This window comes from Apteryx mantelli, chromosome 3 (genome assembly GCF_036417845.1).
Source record: "Apteryx mantelli isolate bAptMan1 chromosome 3, bAptMan1.hap1, whole genome shotgun sequence".
NCBI classification, from domain to species: domain Eukaryota; kingdom Metazoa; phylum Chordata; class Aves; order Apterygiformes; family Apterygidae; genus Apteryx; species Apteryx mantelli.
Genome location: NC_089980.1, coordinates 24,379,364 through 24,405,689, shown reverse-complemented (window position 1 = coordinate 24,405,689; position 26,326 = coordinate 24,379,364). Strand labels below are relative to the sequence as shown.

The following is a 26,326-nucleotide window of genomic DNA, read 5'->3' as shown; positions in this document are numbered from 1 at the left end:
ATGTTTAGAATCTATGAAATAGTAGTTGTATGTAAGGTTTTCCAACAAAGTAATTTTTTTTAAAGTTATCTGTAAATTTTTAACTCTTTGATTGTCATTTCAAACAATACCCATTTTGTTTTCTGTTTTAAGGATTTGAAATGTCCAGTTTAGTGTTGAAGATTTGTCTCATATATCAAAAACCATAAATAGGTTTTGAAAAATATAAAATAAGAATCCTGCCTATTAAAAATGTATGTACTTTTGTAGCTGGAAGTCCAAGCTGAAGCTGCAGCTGCTGAGGCGTCTAAAGACAGGAAATTGCGAGAGAGAAGTGAGCAGTACTCTAAACAGTTGGAAAGCGAAGTAGAAGGGCTAAAGGTTAGTCTGTTTTGATATTAACACCTGCAAACTTACTAGCCAACTAGGACTGGATCTGTTTGATTGTTTTCAGATGTAGTACAAAAAGGTATTGTCAGTTTGTTACTTCACTTGATGCTGAATACTACTACAAACATGAATCATATTATTGTCCAGCAAAACGAACATTTACCTAACGTACTTTTCAGACCAGTGTGTTCACTGTTCACCAAAGCATTTCTCAATAGAAACATCTTGCCTTTCTTGATTTCTTACCAATTTGCTTCCATAATTAATTTGTTTCACTTTACCTGTGAAAAGCAGATTTTTAGTTTAGGATGGTTGAGTATTTGAAGATAAACTTGCAGCCAACACATATTTCTATAGAGGTGTTTTGTGTGCTGTTTTTCCTTAGCATGTAAGCCAAAATAAAGGTGGGTTTCTCAATAATAGGTGTCAACTGATGTAACTGTAAAGGAAAAGCTTTAGTGTATTCTATTATCTCAATCAGAAGTTGAGACATTTATGCCCAAGAGTAGCTTTGAGCATGAAGAGTCTTGTTTATTTTCATAAGCTTGCTCACATGTATATGTGTTCTTTAGGAGCAGAAATTTAAGTAAGCCAAGAATGTTAATTGTTATTTTATTCTATGATTTAGCATTGTATACAGTATTCTGAAAAAATTAAACTTTCTCAAAAACTGTGCAGCTGATGAATAAGAAGGTTTTATAGTTTCCACATGAGGATTGCTGTTCAACAGCAAGATCCTGTTCCTGATGTTTCACCCAGTAGGATGATTCTAAATGTTTTGTGTAAAATGTCAAACTAGATCTATTCTGGCCTTAATTTAACATGAATAACAGTTTTATTATTAGAATTCTGTGGGACAGTCATGTGGGACAGTCAATTAGTCAACATTAAGTCACTGCTCAGAAGATGGGTTTTTTTGCACACATTCTTTTATTTTGTCTTCCTCTGTTAAGTGAAAAATAAGGAAATACATTTGTCATGAAATTTGGGTTTATAAAGCTTCTATAGCTGTGAATTCAGATTGCTATCTGAAAATTAACATGTGCTTCTTCTGTTCTCATGTATCTTCGCTGTCAGCAAAGAGTTTGTATGACAGTTTAGGAGGTGAGGGGAATTTTATTGGAGGTGTTAAGGATAAATGGCATCCTGGTTTATGACAGCAGGACAAGTTTATCAGAAGAGCAAAGGGGACTTGTAGCTTTCTTAATAATATTTCACAGTACAGTAAGCACACTTTGGGTCATGTGAGGTTGCAATACTGCATTATCCATTCAGTAAAAGCTCTGCATGGCTCTTTAGTTAAGTTCAGGAGGCTATCAGAGGGAAAAGGTCAGCATTTAAGAAATGGAAAGTTTGCCCAAATGCAGAGATCAGGGAAACCCATAAATCATGGCAGATTAAATGTAAACAGGATGTTGCGGACTAAAAAAAGAATTTAGAGAGCACTTTGCAAAGGATGCTCAAACTGATTGTGTGAAGTCCTTTAAATCAAAAGCAGGAAGCCACCTTAGGAAGCTGGTGAAACTACTTGTTGGTAGGGTAGCCAGGGGTACTCTTGGTTGGTAGGGCCATGGCAGAGAAGCTTGATGTGGGTTTTTTTTTTGTTTGGGTTTTTTTTTTGTTTGTTTTTTTTGGTTTTTTGCATGTCAGGCTTTACTGCTGAAGATGTAGGGGAGATTGCCACACACATGCCACACACAATGCATTCTTTGTAGCGGGTAGGTCAGATGATCTGGATCACTCTAGGGTAGATGTGCAGAAAGTATTGGAGCAGGCAGATGAGTTAGATGTGAAGTCATCAGGACTGATCGTCTTCACTCAGGAGATGTGAAGTAACTCAGATGTGAAATGGAAGAACTGCTGGCCAAGGTGTGCACCATCTCATTACACATAGCCCACTGTAGTAAAGATTAAGATCAGTGAGCTGGGGGATCAAACAGAGCCTTCTGGGAAGGAGTCAGTCTGGCTTCTGTCCACACTGACCTGCTGGTGTTCTGTGAGGGGATCAGTAGGCACGTGGACAGAGGTGATCCAGTGGCTGCCATCTATTTGGATTTTTGAAAGCCTTTGACAGAGTTTGACACCAAAAATCATTAAAGAAGCTAAATTGCTGTGGGACTGAAGGAATCTTTTCATGGATTTGAAGTTTGTAAGGGACAGGGAGCAAAGGAAAGGACTTAACAGTTGCTTGTCAGGATGGAGAAGAGTGAGCAGTGGGGTTGCCACGGTCAATGCAAGAGCCAGTTTTATTCAGCATCTTCATTAATAACCCGGAGAGGTCGTGGATGGTACAGGGCTCTTTCAGATAGGCAAACGCACAGACAGCAAGGGAATCTCAGAAGGATCTCAGAGAACTGAGTGGGCAAAAAGGTGGCAGAGGAGCTGCAGTGTAGCTAAAATGTAGGGTTATGCACTGAGTGGAAAAACAATCTAAACGAGGCCTACACAGTACTAAACTTGGGACTGGCAGTTAAACTCAGGAAAGAGCTCTTGTAGTCATTGCTGGCAGTTCTCCGGAATCATTGGCTCAGTGTGCAGCAGCAGCTGAAAAAGCCAAAAAACTGGAGGACATCATCAGGAAAGCTTCTGAGAACAAAACAGAGAATCATTTTGCTGCTGTGTAAAACTTAACTGCACCCACATGTTCTGTACTATGTGTAGTTTTGTCTCCTCATTTCGGGAAGAATGTAGTGAAGTTAGAGAAGTCACAAAGAAGGACCGCTAAAATGATCAAGAGGATGGAGCATTGGCCTTTCAAGGAATGTCTAAAAATGGTGTGGCTTTTCAATTTGGAGAGGAGGAAGCTGAAAGGAAATTGTAGCTGAGGTTTACAAAATCATGAAGGTGGTGGATAAGGTGAATGCAGAACTGTTGTTCACCAAATCCTCCAGTACTAGGACTTCAGGGCACTTGGTGGAACAAGTAGGACACGGATTTGAAACAGTGCTTCTCTACACAGTGGTGAGTGATCTCCTGGGTCTTGTTGCACCAGAAGGTTGTGGTTGTGACAGTATCAGCAGGTTCATAACCTGTTTACTTTACTAAACTTAGTTATAAACCTTTGGATTTATATTCAGACAGCCAAAATTCTGCCTAAATCCCAGTACTTTGTGTTTCTTAACTGCTGGATTTAGGCTTTCAGAGGCATGAAGTCAGTGACAAACACTGGCTCAGGGATGCAGGTGGAATTTAGATTGCATAGACATGGACCTTAGTTCTTTAATGCAAGAAACATCACCAACATTTTATCTTCTTTCTGTTCTTAGATATTTTCAGTATGTTCATATACCAGCATTTCAAAATAAGCATATTCTTCTGGGCTGTTTTGGACCGTAGAGGAATAATTAGGTGTACAGGAAAGGTGTTGGGAGAGTCTGTTTTGGGGGAACTAGGCAATTTTGGGTGCTAATTTGTATGGTAGTGTTAATTTTTTCATTAAATCTTTTGTAAGCTCATTTCAAGCAAATGTAGAATAAATTCTGTATGTCAATATTTAGATAGCATATTAAAATGAATTTCTGAACTCTTTCCTTCCTACCTGAGCAACAACAGATTATTCAGTTGTAAGAAGAGTAATTGTAAAAGTAAGAATATAGTAATCCAAATATTAATAAGGAAGATTCTGTCTGTCTTAACATGCTGCACTTGGCAAATATTTATACCATAAAATCTTCATGCTAGTAGAGTCACCGTCCTAAGAAAGATACTTTCTATTTTTGCCAAGATATATTAATATTACTATCTGTAAAGTGCAGCATACAAGTCTTGAAGCAAACCAAAATACCACTTGTTACCAGAGACTTAAAGCTGAGTCAGAAGTCCTCCAAAACCTTTAATGGTATGTTCACTTAGGATTAGATTACTTAAATAGTAAGTTTTCCCATGCTATCTGCTCTATGATTGCAGTATTTAGTGGAGGTTCTTTATTTTTCAAGTGCAAAATTTGATGTCCTTTAGTGCAGCAATTACAATATCCATAATACATGATATACATTTCAACACACGTAGTAATATTTACAACATCGCTGTCATTCTGGACTATTCAGCTTCACAACTGCCTAATGAAAGAGCTGCTGTGGGGGGGTTTTTTTGCACACGCAAGAGAGATTGGGGAAGGCGGGGGGGGAAGAATTCCCCTGCGGAGTTATGGCATCTGCATAGCTGCGTGCCAAGAGATGCATTATGTCTCAGAGGCACCATTTGTCCGCTCAGAGTAGGCATGTATGAAAACATCTATTTGGAGTTCATGCTTGTACCAACTCAAAACATACTTTCTGTTTACTATATTACTGATGTTCTGTAAGCCACCGTACAGTACCATCCCCCCACTCCAGCATCTGTTTATGATGTTAATGATGTCTTGCTATAATGGTGAAATACCATTAAACACTTACATACCTGACAGATGATGCTGCAAAACTCGAAATTTTTACATGCTCTGAAGTCATACATGTGTAGGCAAGTCAGCATTTTGGGCAGTAACAGATAAGCTCAGTGGTTAACCACCTCTGAATGAAAGAAAATTGCTATACTTTTTTTTTAATCTCTCTTCTTCAAACCATCTCTTAGGATGGCATCTCCTTTCTGATTTACTGTTCTGGGTCCTAAGGGCAGGATTTTGCCCTTAAATAAGGGGTCAAAACAGAAGTTCATTTTGATGAGACTGAGTTAGCAAAAGCAGTGAGGGAGCAGTAAATACCTAGCTCATACGTTAGGGGGTGGTTGCGGTCTCCTGCTGGCCCTAGCAGCAAGGCCAGGGTTTCTCACAGAAGTCAGCGTGGCAGAAATTCAGAGCGTCTGAACGTTCTGCAGCGACATTCAGCTCTTAAAGTTTGTTCCTACATCAGCAAAAGAAAGCTACCCAAACCCACATTTAATTAAGGGTGGCTGGGAGGATTGTAATACCTCATGATAAGAATGTAGGTATAATTAACTGAATATCTTAGATCCTTGCAAAGGTGTGAGACAGTCAGCATAAAGAAGTAGGTTTTTCAGTTACCTGCTCTTTTTAAAAACACAGTATTTTTTATTAAGTAATTTTCTTTATTTCTTTAGACTACCTTTAATTATTAAAAACACACACCCACACCCACACACACATGCACACACGGAGAAAAGAATCCAAACCAAGTTACACACGTGTTTAAGTTAAAAAGTATTTCCATACTTGGATTTCAGTGCATGTCATGCCAGTATCTCGTTTTAAACCTGATCTTGCTCCTCCTCTATGTCATGGCAGGACATTGAGTTTAGTGAGTGCAGCATTTGGTGCAAATGTATGTATCCTGAAGCAATATGTAAAGACTATTGAAATACCAGAAGACCTCACTAAGAGAGCTATGCAGCTGCGAAAAGTGAAGTAATTACTCTTATTGTTTAAAGCTTGTTCTTCCTATTAACCCACTATGATGTAAATGGCCAGTTTAAATAAAAGAGGTCAGGCTTCCATCCTGACTGATGCAATCCATATAGTGTTTGCAGACCTGGATTTTGACCATCAGTTAAGTCTCTGCTTGCCTTTAATAAATTTTTTGTGCTTTGAAATATATTCACTGTATATCCCAGTCCTTATTCTCCATTCCTGAAAGTTGTTGATCCTTTTGCCATCAACAAATGAGTGGGAAACTAAAAATCTTTTAATTCTTCGGTCGCTTTCTGACTGCTTCTAAGGGAAGTCAGAACGTGGCCTGAGATGTTCAAAGTGATGATCAAATTTACAGTGGCTTGAAAATTATTATTACATTTAAATCACAGAATGATAGAGAGTACAGTTCAGTTTTATGCTCTAACACACTTTCAAAAAACTGAGATAAATATTTGTGTTTACCTGAAGTATGTAATGGGATATTTTCTAAACATAGACTTATGAGTAATAAGTTTTTATTAAGCATCTGTTTCAGAATTCTTGAGCGCTAACTTGGAGCTCTTTGTTTTTAGCAAAAGCAGATTGGTCGCTCACCTGGGGTAAGCAGTATAGAACACCAGCAAGAAATCACTAAATTAAAGGCAGACCTGGAAAAGAAGAGTGTTTTCTATGAAGAGGAACTATCTAAACGAGAAATAATGCATGCTAATGAAATAAAAAATCTGAAGAAAGAACTGCGGGATGCAGAGAGCCAGCAGCTTGCTCTCAAGAAAGAGATCATGATTTTGAAAGACAAGCTAGAAAAAACCAGAAGAGAAAAGTGAGTGTTTTATGGTATTTACCTTTAAGTTTGAAATACCTTTTTTAAGTTTCCTAGTATGTTTCCAAACACACTGTCACTTCCAGAATTACAGTGCAGACAGGTGCATTTTGGGTGATTTAATGCCATGGTTGAATATAAAGTAGCTGAAGTCTGTACACTTGTCACCTTTAAAAACAAAACAAAAAAAACCACCAAACCCTGAACTGAAAGTTAATTTTGCACCAGAATTCTTGCACTGGCTGACTACTCCTAGGTATGTAACATGAGCTGCAGACTTGCAATTCAGGGTAAGTTGACACCTGAAGCTTATGCTGAAGTTTTAAATAGTTTTTTGGCATTTTTTCTCTTTGGTATTTTCATCTTTTGATGCAAAACTAATGTGTTAGAGATCAACTATTGCTTACATTTCTGCCAGCACAGGAACAGTCACTTAATGCAGACTAACGCTAATCCATGCTGGGTTCCATCCAATGTTAACATCAGTCATCAGACTAGTAGGCATAAGCTTCTTTATCTCTTCTGACATGGTCATTTGTCAGAGACCTGATTTTTTTTCTCTCCCACGTGCTGGAGTTTATAACTGGCCTTGAGAATATTCCTTGAGGCATTCATCAATAAAAACAATTTTTCCTATTGGATAATGTAGCACTGGAAATAGTAGCAATCATGGTTTGAATGTATTCATCACTTCCATTCATAAAAAAAATTCAAAGTGCTTTATAAACACTAGCATAGATGCTTCTTTTTCCTGCTGTAGTAAGATGGGATATGAGAAAATCCCTAAAGGAGAAGCTCTTATTCAAAGCTTAGCCAAGCTGTAGTGAGTCCTTGACTGTAAGTCGTAAATAAAATAAAAGCATTTTTCAAAAAAAACCTATGCAAATAGCTTACCAGCTTCTCTGGTAAAGTGTTTCCTGTGGAAAAAGTAGATCACATAGCTTAGAATGCAATGGATGAACCATTTCTTCTTAGAATGTAGTTGTTCATACCTTGAACATATTTTCACAGTAGTTTGCTGCTTTGTTCTAGAATGAGAAGTAAAATTTTTACCAGCAGTGTGTTTTCATTGTACCACAACTTGATGCTTTTCCTGGTCTGTGAGTTATAAATGCAAAAAAGACTATACTGTCCTGTAATATATAAAGAGGATAGCACAGTGCTTCTATTGCCATGTCAGTTAAGTAGTGTCTCAGGAGGAAGAATGCTGTATAAAGAACCATTAATACTTCTTTCTGCAGGCTAAACTCTTCTTAAAGGTCATGCCTCCATATTCTGATCAGCCCAAAATCTCCTTTGAGTTTTATCCAAACCGTTCCACAGTTGTAGAGCTGCAAAAGTTATAACTAGATGTCCATCTCCAGTGAAATAACACATATCTTTGGAACAGAGTTGATTGGCTGCATGCTAGCTATTCATAAACCTAGTTTCACTCTGTAAATAAAAGATGAACTGGATCCAAATCGAAAATGAATGGTGATTTAAGCATATATTTCCATATGTATTTCAAGTGTGTTGGTGTAAGAGAAAATTTTAAAGCATGAACAGAAGTGTAACGCACAACCAGAATCCAACATTTGGCCCTTAATGGGAAGGGCTTCAGCAACATACAAGGTTGGATGTCCGAGCATCGAGAGTGATTAACAAAAGCCTGACCTTCAACTGGGTTTTGTTAAATACTGATGCAGAATTTCATTGCATTTATGTGGAGTCCTGATACTTGCTAAGTCCACTGTTGAAGGTACGAGTATTCATGATTTGCTACAGATTGACATCTATAGTAGTTCAGAGATTAGAAGGGAAGCTTAAATATTAGGAATGGAAGAATTGCTATTGTTGCTTGATATGTAGTATTTGGTAGTTTTCCTTAAAAGAACATTGATTTTGTTGTTGTTTCTCCTTTCATGCATTGTTTTTAGCTTTTGTAACCAGACATACAAAGCTTTTTGTGAGTCTGCCAATAGAGTTGTTCAATGTTCAGTGTTGAAAAGGAAGCACCTGGAGGCTTTAGGCTGAATCGAGTGAAATTACTGCAACAATAGCCATGGGGTGGGGTTGAATCGTATACAGCTTGGGGAAAAAAACCTTAAATCTAAAAAGGATCTTTAGTGCATATTTTTTAAAAAATGGCTTTGACATGATGCTGTAGCTGCACTGCTTTATAAGGGCTATAACCAGGGGGAATCACGTAGGTTATTCAAGCAAGGGCTGATAAGAGCTTTGTCAAAAAACTGTTCTCTGTGTACACCTTTTTTTTTTTTTTTAACGTGCATTGTGGTGGCTTCTGCTTCATTTTTGAAAATAGGTATTTTTTCCCTATTTCCTTCAGATGTAAGCTTTCTTGCTTTTGTTAATTCAATAACCTAAGTCATCAAGGGAGAGAAACTATCTTTCTGTATAAAATGATAGCCTTTTGCTAAAGTCTGATAAGCTGCATGCTCTTAAAATTGGGAATACAGGAACACAGTATTAGGCCAGTGATCCGGTTAGTATGATATTCCATTTCTTAGAATTTTCGTTATCTAGTATTTTAGGGAAAAGGTGCAAGAAACTCTGTAAAATAAATTATGTTTGTAAAAGTTTCTGCTAAGCCTGTCGTTTAATGATAGAGATATAAGGTACAGAGCTTTATAAAACAGGTTTTGGTTTTTTGCTTCAGGTTTGGTTTCAAAGTAGTAAGATAAAATATTTTTCCATTTTTTACAGCTGCAGTAAAGAGCTGGGTGACAAAGTGGTATCACAAAGCTGTATTTCACATTGCTTACATGTGGTTTGCTACAGTTGTTTTAGTGATAAAAAGAAATCTAGATCATGTATGATTTCTTAAACTTCAAGAGCAGATAAATAGCTAAATTTTAGATGAGAGAGAAAGCTTGGTGGGAGAGGAGGAGGAGGAGGATGCCCGGCTTCAAAGCAGATGTGTTATTTTGATCTTCCTGGCTGTCCAAGGTACACCTATGGAACCTGTCACAGTTCTGTGGCTTGCTGAGTTGGTACGTGGGTATGATAGATGATATCCACAGTCTCCTCTGTTTAAAATTTATCTCCTTTGTGTATTATATTATAATAATCTGACTGGGAATAGTGACAATCACCACTTGAATTAAGACCTTAAAAATATGTTGGGGTCCTTTACTGGTCCAAAGCTCCCTTAATCCACCAGCACTATTTCTGGTGCTCTTAAGGCTGCGTTGAGCCTTAGAGCCTTAAAAGAAGATGTTTTAGACAAATATAGAACAACCAAACCCTCTAAACAAAACCATAAGTACATAAAAGCTAAACAAAAGAAGTTAACCAAGTGAATTAAAAATACTTTGCTCTACTGTCTAAGAAATTAACTTTGAATCCATGCCTTGCAAACAGAAGCAAGACCTGTTATTAATTCTGCTGGCAGCCAGTGCTTTAATCTTTTTCTGCCTTTTCCCTGGCTGGCTCATCGTATGCATGGAATCTGTTGGCGTAGGGAAGGAGTGGTGGTGGTGGGTTTCAAGCTTGGAGCTTAAACACTAACTATAGTATATTACTCTGCAAGCCCGTAGCGTTATGTTTCAAAGGAAGCCTGGCAACATAGGATTTCACCACGAGTCTAACACGCTGTACTGGATTTCAAAGAGCAGTTGAAGCCCTAAATGAATTTCAAATTAGGAAGAGGAAATTCAAACCAGCATTGCTCTTAGCTGGGTTCAGTGTAGCCACTGACACTTTGCAGCTTTTAAGGGTGTTCCTGCAATCTGGCAGTTGCGGTAGTTCTGCCTTTCAGAAACAGAGGTCAGGAGGTAATTTCTCTATCGTACAACATGAAATTCTGCAAAAACAGTTGCAATGTTCAAGGTGCAATGTTCAATGGATTTTATTTTTATTGAGTTCACCCTTTTACTGGCCACTTTTCAAACCTTTTAGTGACTGGACGGTGCTATTTGCCGTATTCATATTTTTGTACCTGTGGTAGTTATAGTACAGTTTCATGGAGCTGTGGGGAGCTGTGTACCAGTTATCTGTCACAGTGAACAGAGGATGCCACAAAACCATCTTCCTGAAGCTGTAGATAGAGTGAATCTAGACAGAGTGGATTTGAGGTGGGAATTACGGGTCTACAACATTGGAATCAAAGGAAATAACAGTGTTTTTGGCAAACAGAGGACCTGTTTCATTGATTTTCAGATTCCCATGTTCACTGGGCAAGATTAAAGTTGATGTTAAACAGAATCAGTCAAGGGGTATTGTGTGCTGAATGAAACCCACAAAAGAAGGGAAGGTTTGGGGGAAACGGCCGGTTTGCAACTCCTTTTCAGAAAGAGTGATCCAAACACGCTTACGAATCTGGTGATACTATGAGGGTGTAGGTTATCCATCCACTTCTTACTGATAGTAGGCGAATGGTAACTGAATTAACTGTTCAGATTTGTCCTCTGGCTGTGCTGAATTGCCCACAGATAACTGCACATTTAAGCTTTTCTCATCAGTGACTCAGTCCCCAGTGTTTTAATTTAACTTCTTTATGTTCAGGTTTCATATGGGGTTATGTTTGCAGGTCATTTGATGTGAAACCTGGAACTGTAGAAACGTATAAAATAACATTTTAATGAACTTTCAGAGAATTTACCCTGAATATCTTGGAATATGCCATGCTGTCTTTGCCCTTCAAATTTACAACTACTCAATGTAAAGAATAAAATATGTATAAGTGTATTGATAAACATTAGCTCAGTGGAGCTCTATTAATTCAGTAGTGAAGGAAAGATAATTGTCTAATGATAAAATTCATCAGACTGTCTTATCATCCTAAAATGGGAGTATGGCACAATCTTTACTTATTTTTAGTAGGCTGAGGGATTACCAATATAGTACTTTTCTTTCAGCTACTGTGTGCATCAATCTTTATGTATTTAAGTAAATAGTATGGTGGGTTGTTTTCAGAATAGGAAACCTTTTAATTGTGCTTCATTTTATTTCTTAGCCAAAGTGAAAGAGAGGAATTTGAAACAGAATTCAAACAGAAATATGAACGAGAAAAGATTCTGCTAACAGAGGAAAACAAAAAACTTTCAAATGAGCTTGATAAGGTGAGTGTGGATTAGCTGAGTCCTGAGTGTACAAGAATGCTATGTAGAGCTATAGTGGTTGTTAATAACTCTTAATTGGCAGCAGAATTTAATAATATGGAGGAAGTTGTGATTAATGCTTGATTTAAGCAGAGAATTGTATTAATTGATCTTTTGCACCTATGTACATGTATCTGAATTTGAGGATGTGTGCACATATTTATGTATGTGCATGTATGTGTGTGTGTATATATATATGTGAGAATTCAGTTACATGGTCTTACAGTTTGATAAGATGAACTCTTGACAGTATCTTAAGCCAAAAAAAAGAGGGCTTGCTTGTATGACCCAAATATAAAAATACATGGTTAATGACGTGATTATATAGAATGTATTTGCATGTCAATTACTGTGAAATAACAGGGCCCCTTGTGAGATAAAGTGTTGCTTTGAGATACTAAAAAAATACAAATGATAAGGCAATTAAATTGAGGATTGGGTTGAGCAAGGAATAAGTATGTTTCATGTTTTTAGGTTATCTTTTTATTGTTTATTTTGACTGGTTATTCAGGTTCATTATGGGTTGGCCATATCTTGCTATACTTGTCTGTCCTTTCTTTAATGCATTAATTTTTTTTTAAATATGATGAAAGCATGGTGTTCTTTAAAGTAAGCGTGTTTGCATGTCAGTGTTCAAAATAAGGTATATTTTCATAACCAGTATAAGCATTTATAAGCATAGTTCAAGAACAGTAAGAGACTAGTCACCTTTGATAGCTTTTCTGCTTTGTCTTTTTCTTCTTCTTTTTTTTAATTTGCTTAGCTTTGTATTTGTCTTGTCAAATGACATTTAATAAATAGGCCTATTTACATGATAAACCCATTTAAATGATAAATATATAGTGGAGGAGTCATATTAGGACTAAAAGGGGCAGACTGGATTAAAAAATGGCATTTTTGCATCATTTTGATTTGTTAATTTATTTCAGTGCTAAAAGAAGCTTTTCATATGAGATTCATTCCCTTAAGCAGACCTTCCTGAAAGGTCTGTCTGATCTCTGGTTCCCATTATGACTTTGTGAATAATTATTTAGCATAATGGAGGTTTAGTCCCCAATACTGACTCAGGTTAGCTCTTGCTTTTGTCTTGCAGAATGTGCGTGTATGAATGACAGCTTTGTGAATGCAAGTGAGGTTAATTGCTAGGTATGCTATATTGTACTTACAGATGTGCATTTAATTTCCATTTCCCTGTCTGCAAGTGAGTAAAATGAAAAATAGGGGAATGTGAGACACCTGCAGGATCTCAGCACTGCCTCAGAGCTGTATCTGTTAAGCCCCTCATCCTCCATAGTTACTAAACAAGGGAGAGATTCAGCTGTTTCATCTGAGCTATAAAAAATTTTTGTGCTCCTGCTTTGCACTTTTAATGTAATTTTTTCAATATGCAGCATTCCACCTCTATGCTGTGCAACACAGGAATCTTCTAAGAATTGTAGAGATATTTAGAGACTAATTCTCAAGAAACTAATTTGTTTGAGTAAAAATATATTCCAGTCCTTAAGAAAAGGCCTTTCAGTACAACTAAGGCCCTACATGAGAAGAAGAAATTCTGGCTTTTATTGTTACATGGCATTTATTGTGATGGGTGTACCAGTTTTAATGCAGATGCTCCAAGTGCGCCTGTGACTTTGAGTCAGTGAGGTGAAGTCACAGGAGATTATATATTTAACCAGTTGCTTAAATTCTCTTTCAGCTCACCACCATGTTTGAGAGGCTAAGTATGAACAACCGGCAGCTGGAAGAAGAGATGAGAGACCTGGCCGATAAAAAGGAGTCTGTGGCCCACTGGGAGGCCCAGATCACTGAGATCATCCAGTGGTGAGTCCGCAGCTCTAATGTCATTGCAGAAGCCCTTGGTAAAGGACACTGGTAGGGCTGTTCTCGATTTTGCATCTACATGTGGCACTTGCAAGTGTTTACACCCATCCAGGATTCTGCTGTGTTTTTGCCTGAGGTTTTAATGATGTCCAAAGGTAGAAAACTGCGTTCCTCCTTAAGAGCAAAAGTGTATTTGCAAATACAACTGTTTTAAGGGCGAAAGACTCATAGGCTTTGGGTGTGGCCTGTGGCTTTGGAAGAAGGCTGCAGTGCAGGGAGTCACGCGCTGCCCTCACCCTCCAAGCCCAGCCTGGAAAAAGCAGCGGCGGGCAGTATTTGTCCCTCAGCGTTCGCTTCGCTTCCTTCGTCTGCTCTGCATGCGGCAGAGTGACACCCGGATAGCGCAACTTTTATGTGACTTCTACAAGGAGAGCATTGGAGACTAACAAAATGCCAGTGAAATGACATCGGCAATAATATTTTCATTAAATAGTGACATGACGTTTGTAAGGGTTTCTGTCTAGTTTTAATAAATAAATTGGGAAAAGAATAATAAGCTGAAAATATTAAGAGAAGATTGCTTTTTCCAGGTGGCCTTTATTTTTCCTCTCCATTCCTGTTTCTCTCCCTTCCCTTTTTATGGCCCAGTGTAGCATTTAGCTTCTGTGGAAACAGTCTGTATTCAGATTTTTTTTTTTACAGATCATTCACTTCTGTGAAGATTTCATAATCATATACTAATCTTTGTTTTTTTTTTGGTTTACTACTTGTTTTTTTCCCCCATTTTTCCTGTCTCGTATTAGCTAAATAATCTAACTTGTTGCATCCAAGCAAAAATGGGAAACGTGTTTTTTAAAGAATCCTAGTTTGACATTGTTCTAATGTCAGTATAATTTTGTTGTCCAAATATGGAGAAAGTTTTGGCTTTTGATGCATATCAAGAAAGAAGGGCTGTGCTCTGAGTTTCTGGAAGTGTTTTAAACAGTGTTTGTTACATAAAATGATGTAGCTCCAATATGTGTTAACAAGTCCATAGTGTTTCAACGCATTCTATTCATAGTAGAGGTTAAAAATTTAAAGGGGCTAATTTGTGCATATTCCTTTTAAATCTTTTCTTTCATACAACTGTAAGTGTAGTAGACTGCCTGCATCTCTGAAATAAAAAAATACCCTGAAGTTGTTCAAAAAAAGAGAGATTTTGTAGTTGATCAGAACTTTTTATTTATTCAGAAGAAAAAACTCAAGATAACAAGAAAGACAAGTCTGTTATCTCACATTCCATGTTGCTGGAGATTTTTTTGATTGCTTGAAGGAAATACTTATCTATCTTAATGCACCAAGGTAACTAAACCCCATTTTTCAGATTTACATGTGAAAGCACTCATAAAACTTGAAAGTTCTGGAAAAAGCTAAGTCAGCCTTAGTTGTGGACTGTTTTACTTGACACTATGTAAAAATATACCAACAGCTATTAAGACAGTCCCTTCTCCCATTTATATGAGCGCTTAATATTTTAAGAATGTACTACTGATGTGGTTCAGATATATGATAAAATATCTTGCGTATAATCAGACATGTCAGAGGGGGGGAAAAGAAGGTTTGGGATTGGGGATTTTGTTATCTCTAAAGATACTTAATGAAAAAAGGTCTGGAACATGAAGTCTGTAACTTTCAGAACTAAAGATACCACTTTTGCTGATCTTTTTTATTATGATAGAGGACTAAAAACTCAAGAATTATGTTTAAAAAATGTTCTCAGCAAACATTAAGGAGACAAAAACTGTAACTAAGGCAGATTTTTTTTCTAGTTGGCTGTACACATCTCATTTTTCTCCATACTTCTCTCTGCCTATGTTAAATTTTGTTCAGCATGGTGAAGCCATATCTTGGCTCAATTTTTTTTTTTCAGTTTGTGTTTAAAAATTTTCTTTTCGATGCCCAGATAATGTGGTAGTTACATCTGCTATCCACTGAGTTCAGCACTGCATACTAAAACTAGGTCCTTATTTGGGGATTTCTTGCTATTGAACAAGGGGCACTATATTAAGTATTTTAAACATCTGTAACAGCAGTGATAAACATTGTAAAAGAAAAAAATCTTAATTTAAAGGAAACTAATCTCATTTAAGCAGTTACAAGCCTGTGTTTTCTTAAGAAAAACATGCAATTTAAATCCACACCTGGTCACATCTTCTTTATGACACCATAATGCCTCAGTTCTGACACTTTAGGGTAGAGCTTGTAGGCTCCCTCTCCAAAACTAACAGATTTTCCAATAAATTATTGTTTTAACAGTATTATATTTTGGGAGCATACTTTCTACTTCTTAAAAATGCTTTTAGGCTACCGTCTTTTTTTTAGTGCTGTGACTCTTGAAGGATAGGAAATTGTAGATGAAATTAACTGCCTGGTTTAGTAAGTGGTTTGCTCAGCTCCCTATGATAGTTCAGGGGTTTATTTTAACCCTGTTTTAAGTATCAGAAGCCTAAGGAGCTCATTATTTCCTTTGAGTGGTTTGTCACAGTCTATTAGATCTCTCTCTTAGGGAATCTTCCCCATTGTTTGAGTCCACGTTTCAGGTTAAGATCATTGCTTCGTTCACAGCTGATACTTCTTGAGCCCTTCTCAACTATTCTTTCTTTTAGTTTTTATAAAAAGCAAGTAATTTTAATGGCTTCTCATGTTCCCCTTAGCCTCTCCCTGCCTTCTTATTGTGCTGTCTTGCATCTTGTTTATGGCAAACATCCAAAAGCTTTTTTATTTTTGATATTATTATCCCAAGAGATCATAAATATAGCCAACTTTTTAATACATACCTGAATCAAAATTTCATTGCAAATTGTAATGTGGTAGCAATAGACTCTCACGGATCATTCAGCCTTAATGGAGCTATTAGATTGACAAGCTTATATTATCCAAACGACTCATCACACCTTAACAAGAATAAGAAATATCGAGGCTTATATAGTCAGTTATAAATTTTCGTATGGCAGATGGGGAAGAGATTCATTGCATATTAGGTTAATGCAGTCACTGAAAAAATGAGTCTTTCAGCCACGGTACTGTATTTCAGATCTGCTGCAGAAAGGAGGTCAATGGAAATCTTTAGTAGTGATTCCCAGAGTACTTGGCAAGAATCTTAACTTATTAGCCTCTCTGAGTGGGATTCATTTAACCTAATTTTAGAACGCTCTTATGGTAGACAGCTAAGATAAATCAGATGACTAGTACTGTAGAAGTCTCTGTTTCCGTCGATTGTAAAGGAAGTTTAGACACCTAGTTTGAATAAAGAATTCTGTATCGCTGGGTACGTACAAATGGATGAGGTAAATCCTACCTCATTTATCCACCCATAGAGTGGACATCATGTTTCTGTTCTGCTGAGACCAGAAGCTGTGACTGTTGGTATTCAGAAGTTTCAGCTAATATTCTCCTTGTAGTCTAGATGTCTTTCCAGCCGACTGTAGTATGGTTGATTTTTATTTTAATTATTGATTTTCTGTAAAAAGAAAAAGAACTTCTGTCCTAAATCAAACCTTAAAAAGTCCCAAAGTAATTATTTGAATTTTGAAACCTGGTTGCTCTCAGAAGAAAGCACACACAAATTGTGGGAAAGACTTTAAAGTATAATGGTATGTCAAATAACTAGCAAAACTTCTGGGGAAATTCAAGTGTAAGAAACTCAGAACTTGAAAATTTCTGAGATGCATTGTGTTTGAGGTAAGAATAATCAGAAGTTAATTATCTGTAAAATAGAAATTCTGGAGGTATGGGGGAAATTTCAGGATTTGGGAGCAGAAGGAAATGTTGAGAATTTTGGAATTTTATAGATTTTGTTTGGAAGGGAGGGAGGAAAAATGAAGTTGGAGGTTTTGAGCATAGTTACATGAAGACAGAACTTTGAAAGTTTTGAGAACCTTACAACAGAACTGGGAGTCATGGGCCTCAGACTTTTCTGAGTTTTTTTAAATCAAGTGAGATATAGCTTGGCATAGGGTCCAAGGGCTTCAAGACCCCTCCTTGTTAGCAAAAGGTCTCTAGTCCTCTGGGTTCATTTTGTGTTGTAGAAATATCCCAGATGCTGAGACTCAGGAAATCTGATTTTCATAGCATCCTGACAAAGAAAATGCCAAATATTTGTTAGTGATTATTTGAAGTTTATCAGGATGTTGGTCATTTTTCATGCTGATTTATTGGGGGGAGATGATAGATGGATTTCTCAACAGCTCCAACTAAGAGGTCCGTTTAATCATACAGGAATTTGTACTATATCACTGTTTTAGGCACTCTATAGTTAATAGCCTAACCTTCTAAGAGACTTCAGTTATACATGAAAACGGAAGGGTTAACCTAATCTAAATTTTGAGGAAAGAAGTAAATGTCTAAAGAACAGAACTTTCTTAGGTATTTTGCTATGTTTAATAGGGCTCTGCAAAGAGAAGCAAGGAAGGAAACATTAATAAGAGTAACTTTACCATTCTTACTTTATCTTTTAAAAGAAACCCAACCAAACACAAAACACCCAGCAAAACAATAACAAAACAGAAAGCTCCAAGAACTCCAGGGTTCATATAATGTTTAATCCATATATGTATGATTATCAAGAGAATGTTGCCATCTAGTGGGTAACAAACCTATACCAAAGTTGTACTAACTTTATATTTGCCATCTTTAATAGTCTGAGGGGTTTGCTAGAAGTAAGTATAGATTTTTGTGAAAAAAATTTGCCTTTTATGTATGTTTTTATTTTCTATATTGTACATGTTCTGTGAAACATCTCTGTGAGGTTTTGCCTTTGCAGCTTTTCAGCACTTAGAGCTTGAATGTTCTGGGCTTTATAAAACAAATACCTGAAGTGATTTTTCATCTTCCATGAGGAAAGATAAATATGCCATGAAATTGGACACAGTGTTTTTTCAGCTTTAATTAGAAGAGTGTTTAAAAAGGTGCTGACTTATTTTTAATTTGACATGATTCCTTTCTTCTGCAAAGATTGTATGTCATTAAAAATAGAGAAGATCAGAAGAACACTGATTTCTAAAATCTTTTCCGTTTTTGTACATCAAGAAAACTTACTTTCTCACCTTGAAAGCCTCACACTCTTTCTGTTCCTATTTATACCCTGTTTTCTTTTTATTATGCATTCCATTACACTCCTCCTAAAGCATTTTGTGCTAATTCTCACATCTTTCCCCTCTTCTGATTTTCATTTGAGCATATGACAAAATCTTTGTCTGCTAGTCAAAATGTGTTTCATCCAGAATGTTATGGGAAAAAAAAGTTTATACAATGCTTTCATTTTGTTCTGGTATACCTTGGGGAAAAATACTGACTCATTCATATTAATCATTGATCATCATTGTCTTTAATAGAAACAGGACATGGTTCTCTTCTAGGTTTCTCCCCACCCCTTGTAAGCAGGAGGGAAAGAAGGTAAAGCCCAAAATATAAAAAAAGGGCTTAGTTTTTTTATTTCAGGTGGGTGTTCTGTGGCAAATGGTCACTATATTTGCATTAGCCTCCTCTATATTAAAGCAATTTTCCTTCTATAAGTCTTAAAATTTGTATAAGTCTTAAAACTCCCCATCCAGAAGTCACTGCAACTTGTAAATATTTAAGCCGTGGCTTTTGCATCGTGATTTTGCCGAAGGGCAGTATGATGGAGTTCTGTTCCTCCTGTGCATATGGCAGTTCAGAGTTTGTGCTCTCTGTCTTTGCTGCCTCCTGTTGACTACCTATAAATCTTTGTTGAAACGTTAAATTGTGCTTATTAATGAACAGTAAACTTTCAAGTTACAGATAGCGAATATAGAAAAGGTGTATGAACCCCATAGCATCACCCAGAGAAACTTAAATCGCTTCATATGCACTGAGGGAAAATCCCTTTCTGCAGAGGTCACTATGAGACAAATTCATCATTCTGGAGAACTCGCTCAACACAGTCCAGTGTCCTCAGGATTAATAGTAAGGAAGGATCAGGAGACAGGGAGAAGGTAATTTGCATAAAGCAGAAAAACTGTATTCCCGCTTTCTTGGGAGTTACTTAAAACTATTCAGGGATCATTACTTAGAGCACACCTAAAACATTTCTGTGGTTAGAGTTGGTAGAGGTAACTACGACTTAAGCTGTGATATGTTAGACTACTGTTCTCTGAGACCTGCTTACCTACAACTTGGGTGTACCTTCGTGTTGCAAAACTGAATTTGCTCTGCTGTGGATAAGCTGAGTATATGCAGAGCCAGGCATGTAAGTGATAGGAAATGTGCTTTTCCCCCCCCCCCTTTTTTTTTCTTTTAGAGGTTTTTCATAAGCTACTCAGTTTCCTTGAGGTTTTAGCAACTTTCTTTTCTATGTTAATGCCTGAGACAAAGTGAAGAAAGAATCTACTGCTGTGGTTAATCAAAGAGAGGATTTTCTTTTTAACTGATGATCAAAGAATCTGAAAAACAGACTTGCCTTTTCTTTGATGTGTTTACCTTCAGAGAGCATGTATTGATAGAAAGTAGGTTTAGGGGATGAGAGAGCCTCACCTGGCTTATGCTATTTAATAACATTAGCATTGGATTCTCCTTGATTTAATCACTATTTCTTGAAATAATAGCAACACTGCTTAATGACTAGTTCTCATGGCCAATTGCTGCAGATAGTACTTACTTAGATATTATTTATTACTTAGATATGTAGTTTCTCTGTCTTTATTCCTGGTCTTAGTCATGCATATTGTTTAATGGAACTTGGTAAAGCAGCAGAGGGTTAGTTTTATATGGTTTTGTGTTTAATTTCTTCTGTTCTCTTAGCTTTTTTGATTTTGGTTTTGTATTCTGCTTTTTTCTGTTTCTGATTACTACTTTGTTAAAGGGGATTCTGCTGCTTCTTTAAATTGTTTGGTTAAAATGCTTGCTTTCTTCTACCATATTGTTTAGGGTGAGTGATGAAAAAGACGCTCGAGGTTATCTTCAAGCCCTGGCCTCCAAAATGACAGAAGAACTAGAGGCCCTGAGGAACTCCAGTTTGGGTGCAAGAGCAACTGTAAGACTCCAACTCCATCTATCAGAAATTTTTTGGTTTGAAAAAACAGTAATTTGATAGTTTCAGTTCCAGTAATAACCTGTCTGTAGAGTCTGTGTTACTCAAAAGTTAAATTTCCTTCCCTTCTGAATAACTGAATACCAAATTTATTATCAACTAATTAAACAAGTCAAGTGATTTTTATCTGTGATTTTGTTTAGGTAGCTACTTTAAAATCTTATATAAATTTGTTGAAAGGATAGCTGTGCTTTGCGTCATGGAAACCTTGAAATCTTTTACTTTGACAAAATGTGAACACTCTTGCATGAGTCTACATAACTGTCATTTGAATGAACGAACATCAAAACTAGAATTTAAAGTCTCTTTGCTTTGGAGACTGACAGCATAAGACATCTTGCTTTTTATTACTTGAGTTTAAAAATTATAACAGTAATAATACTCTCTGGGATTTTTCAGAGTGTTTTGGAATTGATGAACTCTTATGTTGAGAACAAAATAGACTGAAGAACATAATTGCTGAAGTGGATTATACTCTTCATTTGCTGCCTTCTTTCCCTTTGCTCTTTTTTCTTCCTCTTTTTATTCTTTATTAGGACATGCCCTGGAAGATGCGTCGCTTTGCAAAACTAGATATGTCAGCAAGGTTGGAACTACAGTCAGCTCTCGATGCTGAAATCCGAGCCAAACAGGCTATTCAAGATGAGTTGAATAAAGTCAAAGCTTCCTGTATCTCTACAGAGTGGTAAGACTAAATTGTTCTAAATGGTTATTGACTGTGATACTTTCCAGGGAGAGTCATCAAACTACAATTCTAACTATCTTGTCTGTCAAAAATAGATAATGAATGATATGTCAGTTTCTTATATCCAAATGTGAAAAAAAGACCATATCTCTTTTTATTGTATGATCAGCTGAACACTTGCTGTGAAAATTTGGAATCTGGAAGATCTGGAAGACTTTCAGGGGACACTTATCTTTAATAATATAATCCCTCCTAGTTGTTGTAACAAGTTCAAATACAAGCAGAGTTTGTTTTTATATCTTACAACATATTCTTTTCTAGTCTATTGATAGCTGCACTGGGTTAGCTGATAGAAATCAATTATTGCATACTGATTTGCACATGTGCCTGTGGAAGATTATGAATTCTTTTATTCCTGAGTAGAGTAAATGGCTGAAGCAGGGGATTAGAAACAAGAAATTTCATTTTTATGTCTCTAGCTTCAATCCAGCTCAGGTCAGCAGTGCCCCAGAGTTATTACTAAGATTTCCTTAGTTTGGCACCCTATGAAAACAGATTAAGTGGCATGAATCCTCTTTGTAGCACCCACCATTGAAACTAGCTCCTGTTGTTTCCTTTGCTAGTTTTGACAGAAAAATCAAAGACAGGACATGTGCTTTTCTATGCCTACAAGAGAATCCTTCAAATTAGGGTTCAAGGCATGTTTATGAATAAGCTTGCACTGCTGCTAACCAGTACATGTTCTGCTGAAAAAGAAAGGCATGAATTTCTTTGGCTGGTATTCTATTTCCTTTTACATGCTCTTAACTCTATTTATGAGGCAAAGAGGTTTTAATAGCTAAAATGCAAAAAGATCATCAAATACAAAATACATACTGGTTGCATACTTCCCATGATATGTGAAAATTTGAATTAAAATTAAGCATGGCAAAATTGCCATGAGAAGAAAATTGGTCCTTCAGTATACTGTAATAATAGTTACATTTCCAAATTGTGAATCCCATTGAGTTGGAGATGCAGTGTTAGTCCTTTGAGTTGGTGCAGATCGAAGTAGGCACTCAGGTTGAAGTAGGACTTCTGAACCTCCTCTTAGATTCACACCCCTTCTGTTCTCTTACAGCTTTCTCTAAAAAATGATTTTTACAGTAACATGCCTGTCATATTGCACAGTATCTAAGCACATAGATGGACAATACAAGGGGAGGAAAGGGCCCCTAGCAGAGAAGGAATAGGATGTGAGATAGGAATTTCAAATACAAGCAAAATGATGAATTTCTCCTCTTAGTTGTATTTGAGGAGCACTGACTTGTTTTGCAGCTTTGGGAAATCAGTTGGACAGAGCTGAGGTTCAAGGATGTTACCTGTAAAATGGGAATACCTTGTCCGCCTTATGTTGCTGTTTTTCAGGCCAGAAGACATGGTGTTGGGCAACAGTGTAGATCCTCTAAGAATAGAATAAGTAGTGTTTGCTTTGATAGGCAAAGAGGACTAGTACTGTGGAAATGCATAGTAGTCGTACTTGTCTGCTGTGAATCAGGAAGCACAGAAACGACTAACTGGAATAACTGAGAAGAAAAATAGTTCAACATAATCTATTAGTCTCACAGACACTGTGAATTAACAAATTAAAACATCTGGTTTTAAGTTTAAAAATACATGTGGTCTTTTTTTCTCATTCCCAGGATACAGGTTCACACAGTTACCTATAAATTAGAGTCATGAGCCTACCTAAAGGGTAAACAGAGGCAGTTAATTACTCATTCTATTTTTTAAGATACCATACTAAACAGCTCCTAACAGATTTCTAAATTCATTCTTGCATTTGATGATGTCTTGCTTCATTTGACTTGCAACTTGCTGGGCATTGATTTTAACTGAGCAGTAGTCCAAGTAACAAGCAGAGATGGACAAAAAAGACTTGTATCACAGGTTCTCAGTATTTACATAGGGTTTTTGTTTGTATTCTTTTGAAGTAAATTGCAAGAATCTGAGAAGAAGAACATGGAACTGTTGACAGATATTGAAAGACTGAAAAAGGAGACAGAAGAGCTTAGATCAGAAAAGGGTATGGCAACTGATATCCAAGTAAATAAGAACATATTTCACATTGGTGGGTACATCTTATCAATTATCAATTAAGTGTGCCATCTTGCAAGTGAAGTACAGGATATATGATACCAAGAGAATTTGGCATTCAAAGTGTGAGCACAAGTATTGCATGGTAAGATGTACCCACAGCAGTTGTTTTTGCACTTCTAATAAGTACTTATAATATTCTTCAGTTTTGTTGATATACTTGAACCAGTAAGATATTATCTGGGTTGAAATTGCATTGTTGCCTTATTTTTATTTGGCCTATGTATAGTGATTGACTGGAAAAATGTTAGAAATATAGGAGAATTTATATATATTTTTTCTCTCTGTGATGGGAATACTAATCAATGTGTTCTTCATTTATCAACGTTTGGGCCTGTCTATGCTGGGAGAAAACAGCTATGGAGGCACTCATAGCATTCACAGGTTTCTGGAACGGCTTTACTGATTGGCTTTGTGACCACTTAGTGAACAGTGTGGTCGTGTTTGCTTTGTTGTAGATGTCTAAGAATATATCCTAGAGTTTCTAGTGCATCTGTCCAACAGTATTTAGCATTGTTGCTGAGAGGAGACTTTTTGGTAATTTTGAAATTAAAAAATCTTTGAGAGATGATTAATGATTTGGCTGATTCTTTTCAGTTCCCATGATAGCTGTAATATTTGTATCCTACAATTCACAAGGGAAGAAGTCATTTTTCAGGCCAAACTGAATTACCTAACTTTGTGTAGGGAAACTGAACTCCGAAGTTGCAAAACTCTGGCAACAATTGCTGCATAGGGATGTAAAATATTGTTCAGCCTTTACAACCTCATGCAATGTCAATCAATAAGGTATTGCAATTAAGATTCATATGCTGTATATAGGTCTCTGATTGCTGGTTGACTGGTAAAAGAATATAAGCCTTTACAGAATATTCAGAAATGACTGGTGCTGATTAGCTAATAAAATTTAGGGAATTGCTGTTAGTTTGTCTTGATGCTTAGCACTGGTATCAGCATTATACTTATTTGAGTTCTTGGAGAGGAACTCTTGGTAGCATTTCCCTGATAATGATACTTTGTCATGTTTAGCTTTCATTTATAGATTCTTGAACTGTCTTAAATGTTATGCATGGTTACAATCTGTTAAGTATTTGTAATTAATGTTTTACCATGTGTTTTTTTCAGTGTTAAAACCTTATTGTTTTTGTGGAAATAGAGATAAAGATTTAATCATTTCTTAACAAAAAAAAGATTCAAGGAAAGGTTAATTATTATGCTTTTGTCAAAAGTAAATGAATACAGTTCTACTGGAATTTTCTAAATATTTTGATAGAAACATACCTTAATCCAAAATCCTTATTGTTTTTGGACTAGATTGTTTCTTGTAAGTAGAAATATATTAATGTTTGAACGATGAACCATATACAGGATTCAAATGCAGTCAATGTATGGTGGCAGAGTAACTTCTTATATATGGAAATTAATTTCTAGGAAGGGACTATTTAGATTAGTACATGCATCCTTTGCTCCTGATAAATATGCACCAGAAAACTAGCAGGATGGTGAAAAAACACAAAAAACGATTCTGTAAAATAGAGAGTAATTTGAGAATGAGTTTTTGTCTTCTAGTAGGTTTTCAATGTATTTATATTTTTAAAAGGAAAGGGTTCTTTATAATTTTTCATTTCATTGACTGTGGGTTTTATTTAGAGCAAGCGGGTGACTTTGCCAGTTAGAGCAAGATACTGAAATTTTTTTAAAGAACAGATGAGCTGTGACTGTATCAGTCTTTTGAGCTGCAAACATTCCTACAGGCTCTGGTCATCATAGGTATATGTAATACATCCATATTGTTCAGGAAGCTAGGCTTTATATGCATGTGTGATTAAATACACCCACACTGGGACTTGAATTATGCCAAAAAAGAGAGATCAGACAAAACACGTTCAAATAATGCTCGAGTTACGCCAGCCCCTGTGGCCTTGGAGGATGCAGGGTTCCCGTTCTGCTCGCTGGCTGCAAACCAGTCTTTGGTGTAGCACGGCAGAGGCGTTTGAAGCTTTAACCAGGACTCTATTATTCTTACACATTTGAAAGTGAGTGGTAGCAAATCTCCTGCTATTAGCTTTTCATAAATGTTGTAAAAGACTGAATGATTGCTGTTCTAAATTTGGTTAAAATTAAACAATATTGCATTTAAGCAATCCACTGTCAGGATAAGCCAGGACCAGTTTATAACAGGCAGTGAGGGACCTTCTGAAAACAATTAACTGCCAGAAAGTATCTCCTTGATGACTGAAGTTTACTACTGTTTCATAAGAGGTTTGTAAAGTGGAACATAGAGAAAATAAAAGCATCACATTTGCATTACACGCATCCTAGTTTGGAAGAGGTTAATTGGACACACGCTACTTGCTTAGTGGGTATATATATTAAAAAAAAAAAAAAACTTTTATTCTGGAAAACAGACCAAATGTGACAGCTCATTAAAAAATAATGGCTCAGGTGAATACCCAAAGCCTGATTCAGCACGGCAAAGGTCCTCCATGAAAAGGTCATTTTTCTGTAGCTTAAAAACTTGCTGCTGTTTTCTAGGTGTAAAGCACCAAGACTCACAGAATTCTTTCTTGGCATTTTTGAATGCGCCTACCTCTGCTCTGGATCAATTTGAAGTAAGTGTACAGCTGTTTGAATTTCTCTGCTAGTGAACGGAACTTTGACTCTTGCTGTTACATGCAGATTATGTGCATAATTGCTTAGAGTTTGCTACTATATTTTAATCACACTTTCCATCTATATTTGTGTATAATGATACGTGAGAATTGTTATTTACAGCGTTGGGTCTCTTCTCTTGAATACTAGTAATCACAGTGAATTCTCTTTAAAATCTTGTATACAGAATTTCTCCCAATTTCATAACAAATATATGAAGCAGAGGTATTCAAATGGCCTTACTCTTTGTTCACAAAAATGCTAGGTAACGCAGATACTTGTTTAGTAA

General features: G+C 36.5%; 1 protein-coding gene across 2 annotated transcripts in view; it reads left to right on the top strand.

Moving 5' to 3' along the window:
- CDC42BPA (CDC42 binding protein kinase alpha) overlaps positions 1–26,326 on the top strand; it is a 192,832-nt gene that overhangs the window by 122,395 nt on the left and 44,111 nt on the right. For both annotated transcript variants that reach the window (XM_013940346.2, XM_067292955.1), the window contains exons 14-21: positions 250–360; positions 6,307–6,554; positions 11,512–11,617; positions 13,353–13,477; positions 20,402–20,507; positions 21,101–21,249; positions 23,223–23,314; positions 25,921–25,997. In XM_013940346.2, the coding sequence (XP_013795800.1) occupies positions 250–360; positions 6,307–6,554; positions 11,512–11,617; positions 13,353–13,477; positions 20,402–20,507; positions 21,101–21,249; positions 23,223–23,314; positions 25,921–25,997 (1,014 nt within the window). The remainder of the gene's footprint in view (positions 1–249; positions 361–6,306; positions 6,555–11,511; positions 11,618–13,352; positions 13,478–20,401; positions 20,508–21,100; positions 21,250–23,222; positions 23,315–25,920; positions 25,998–26,326) is intronic.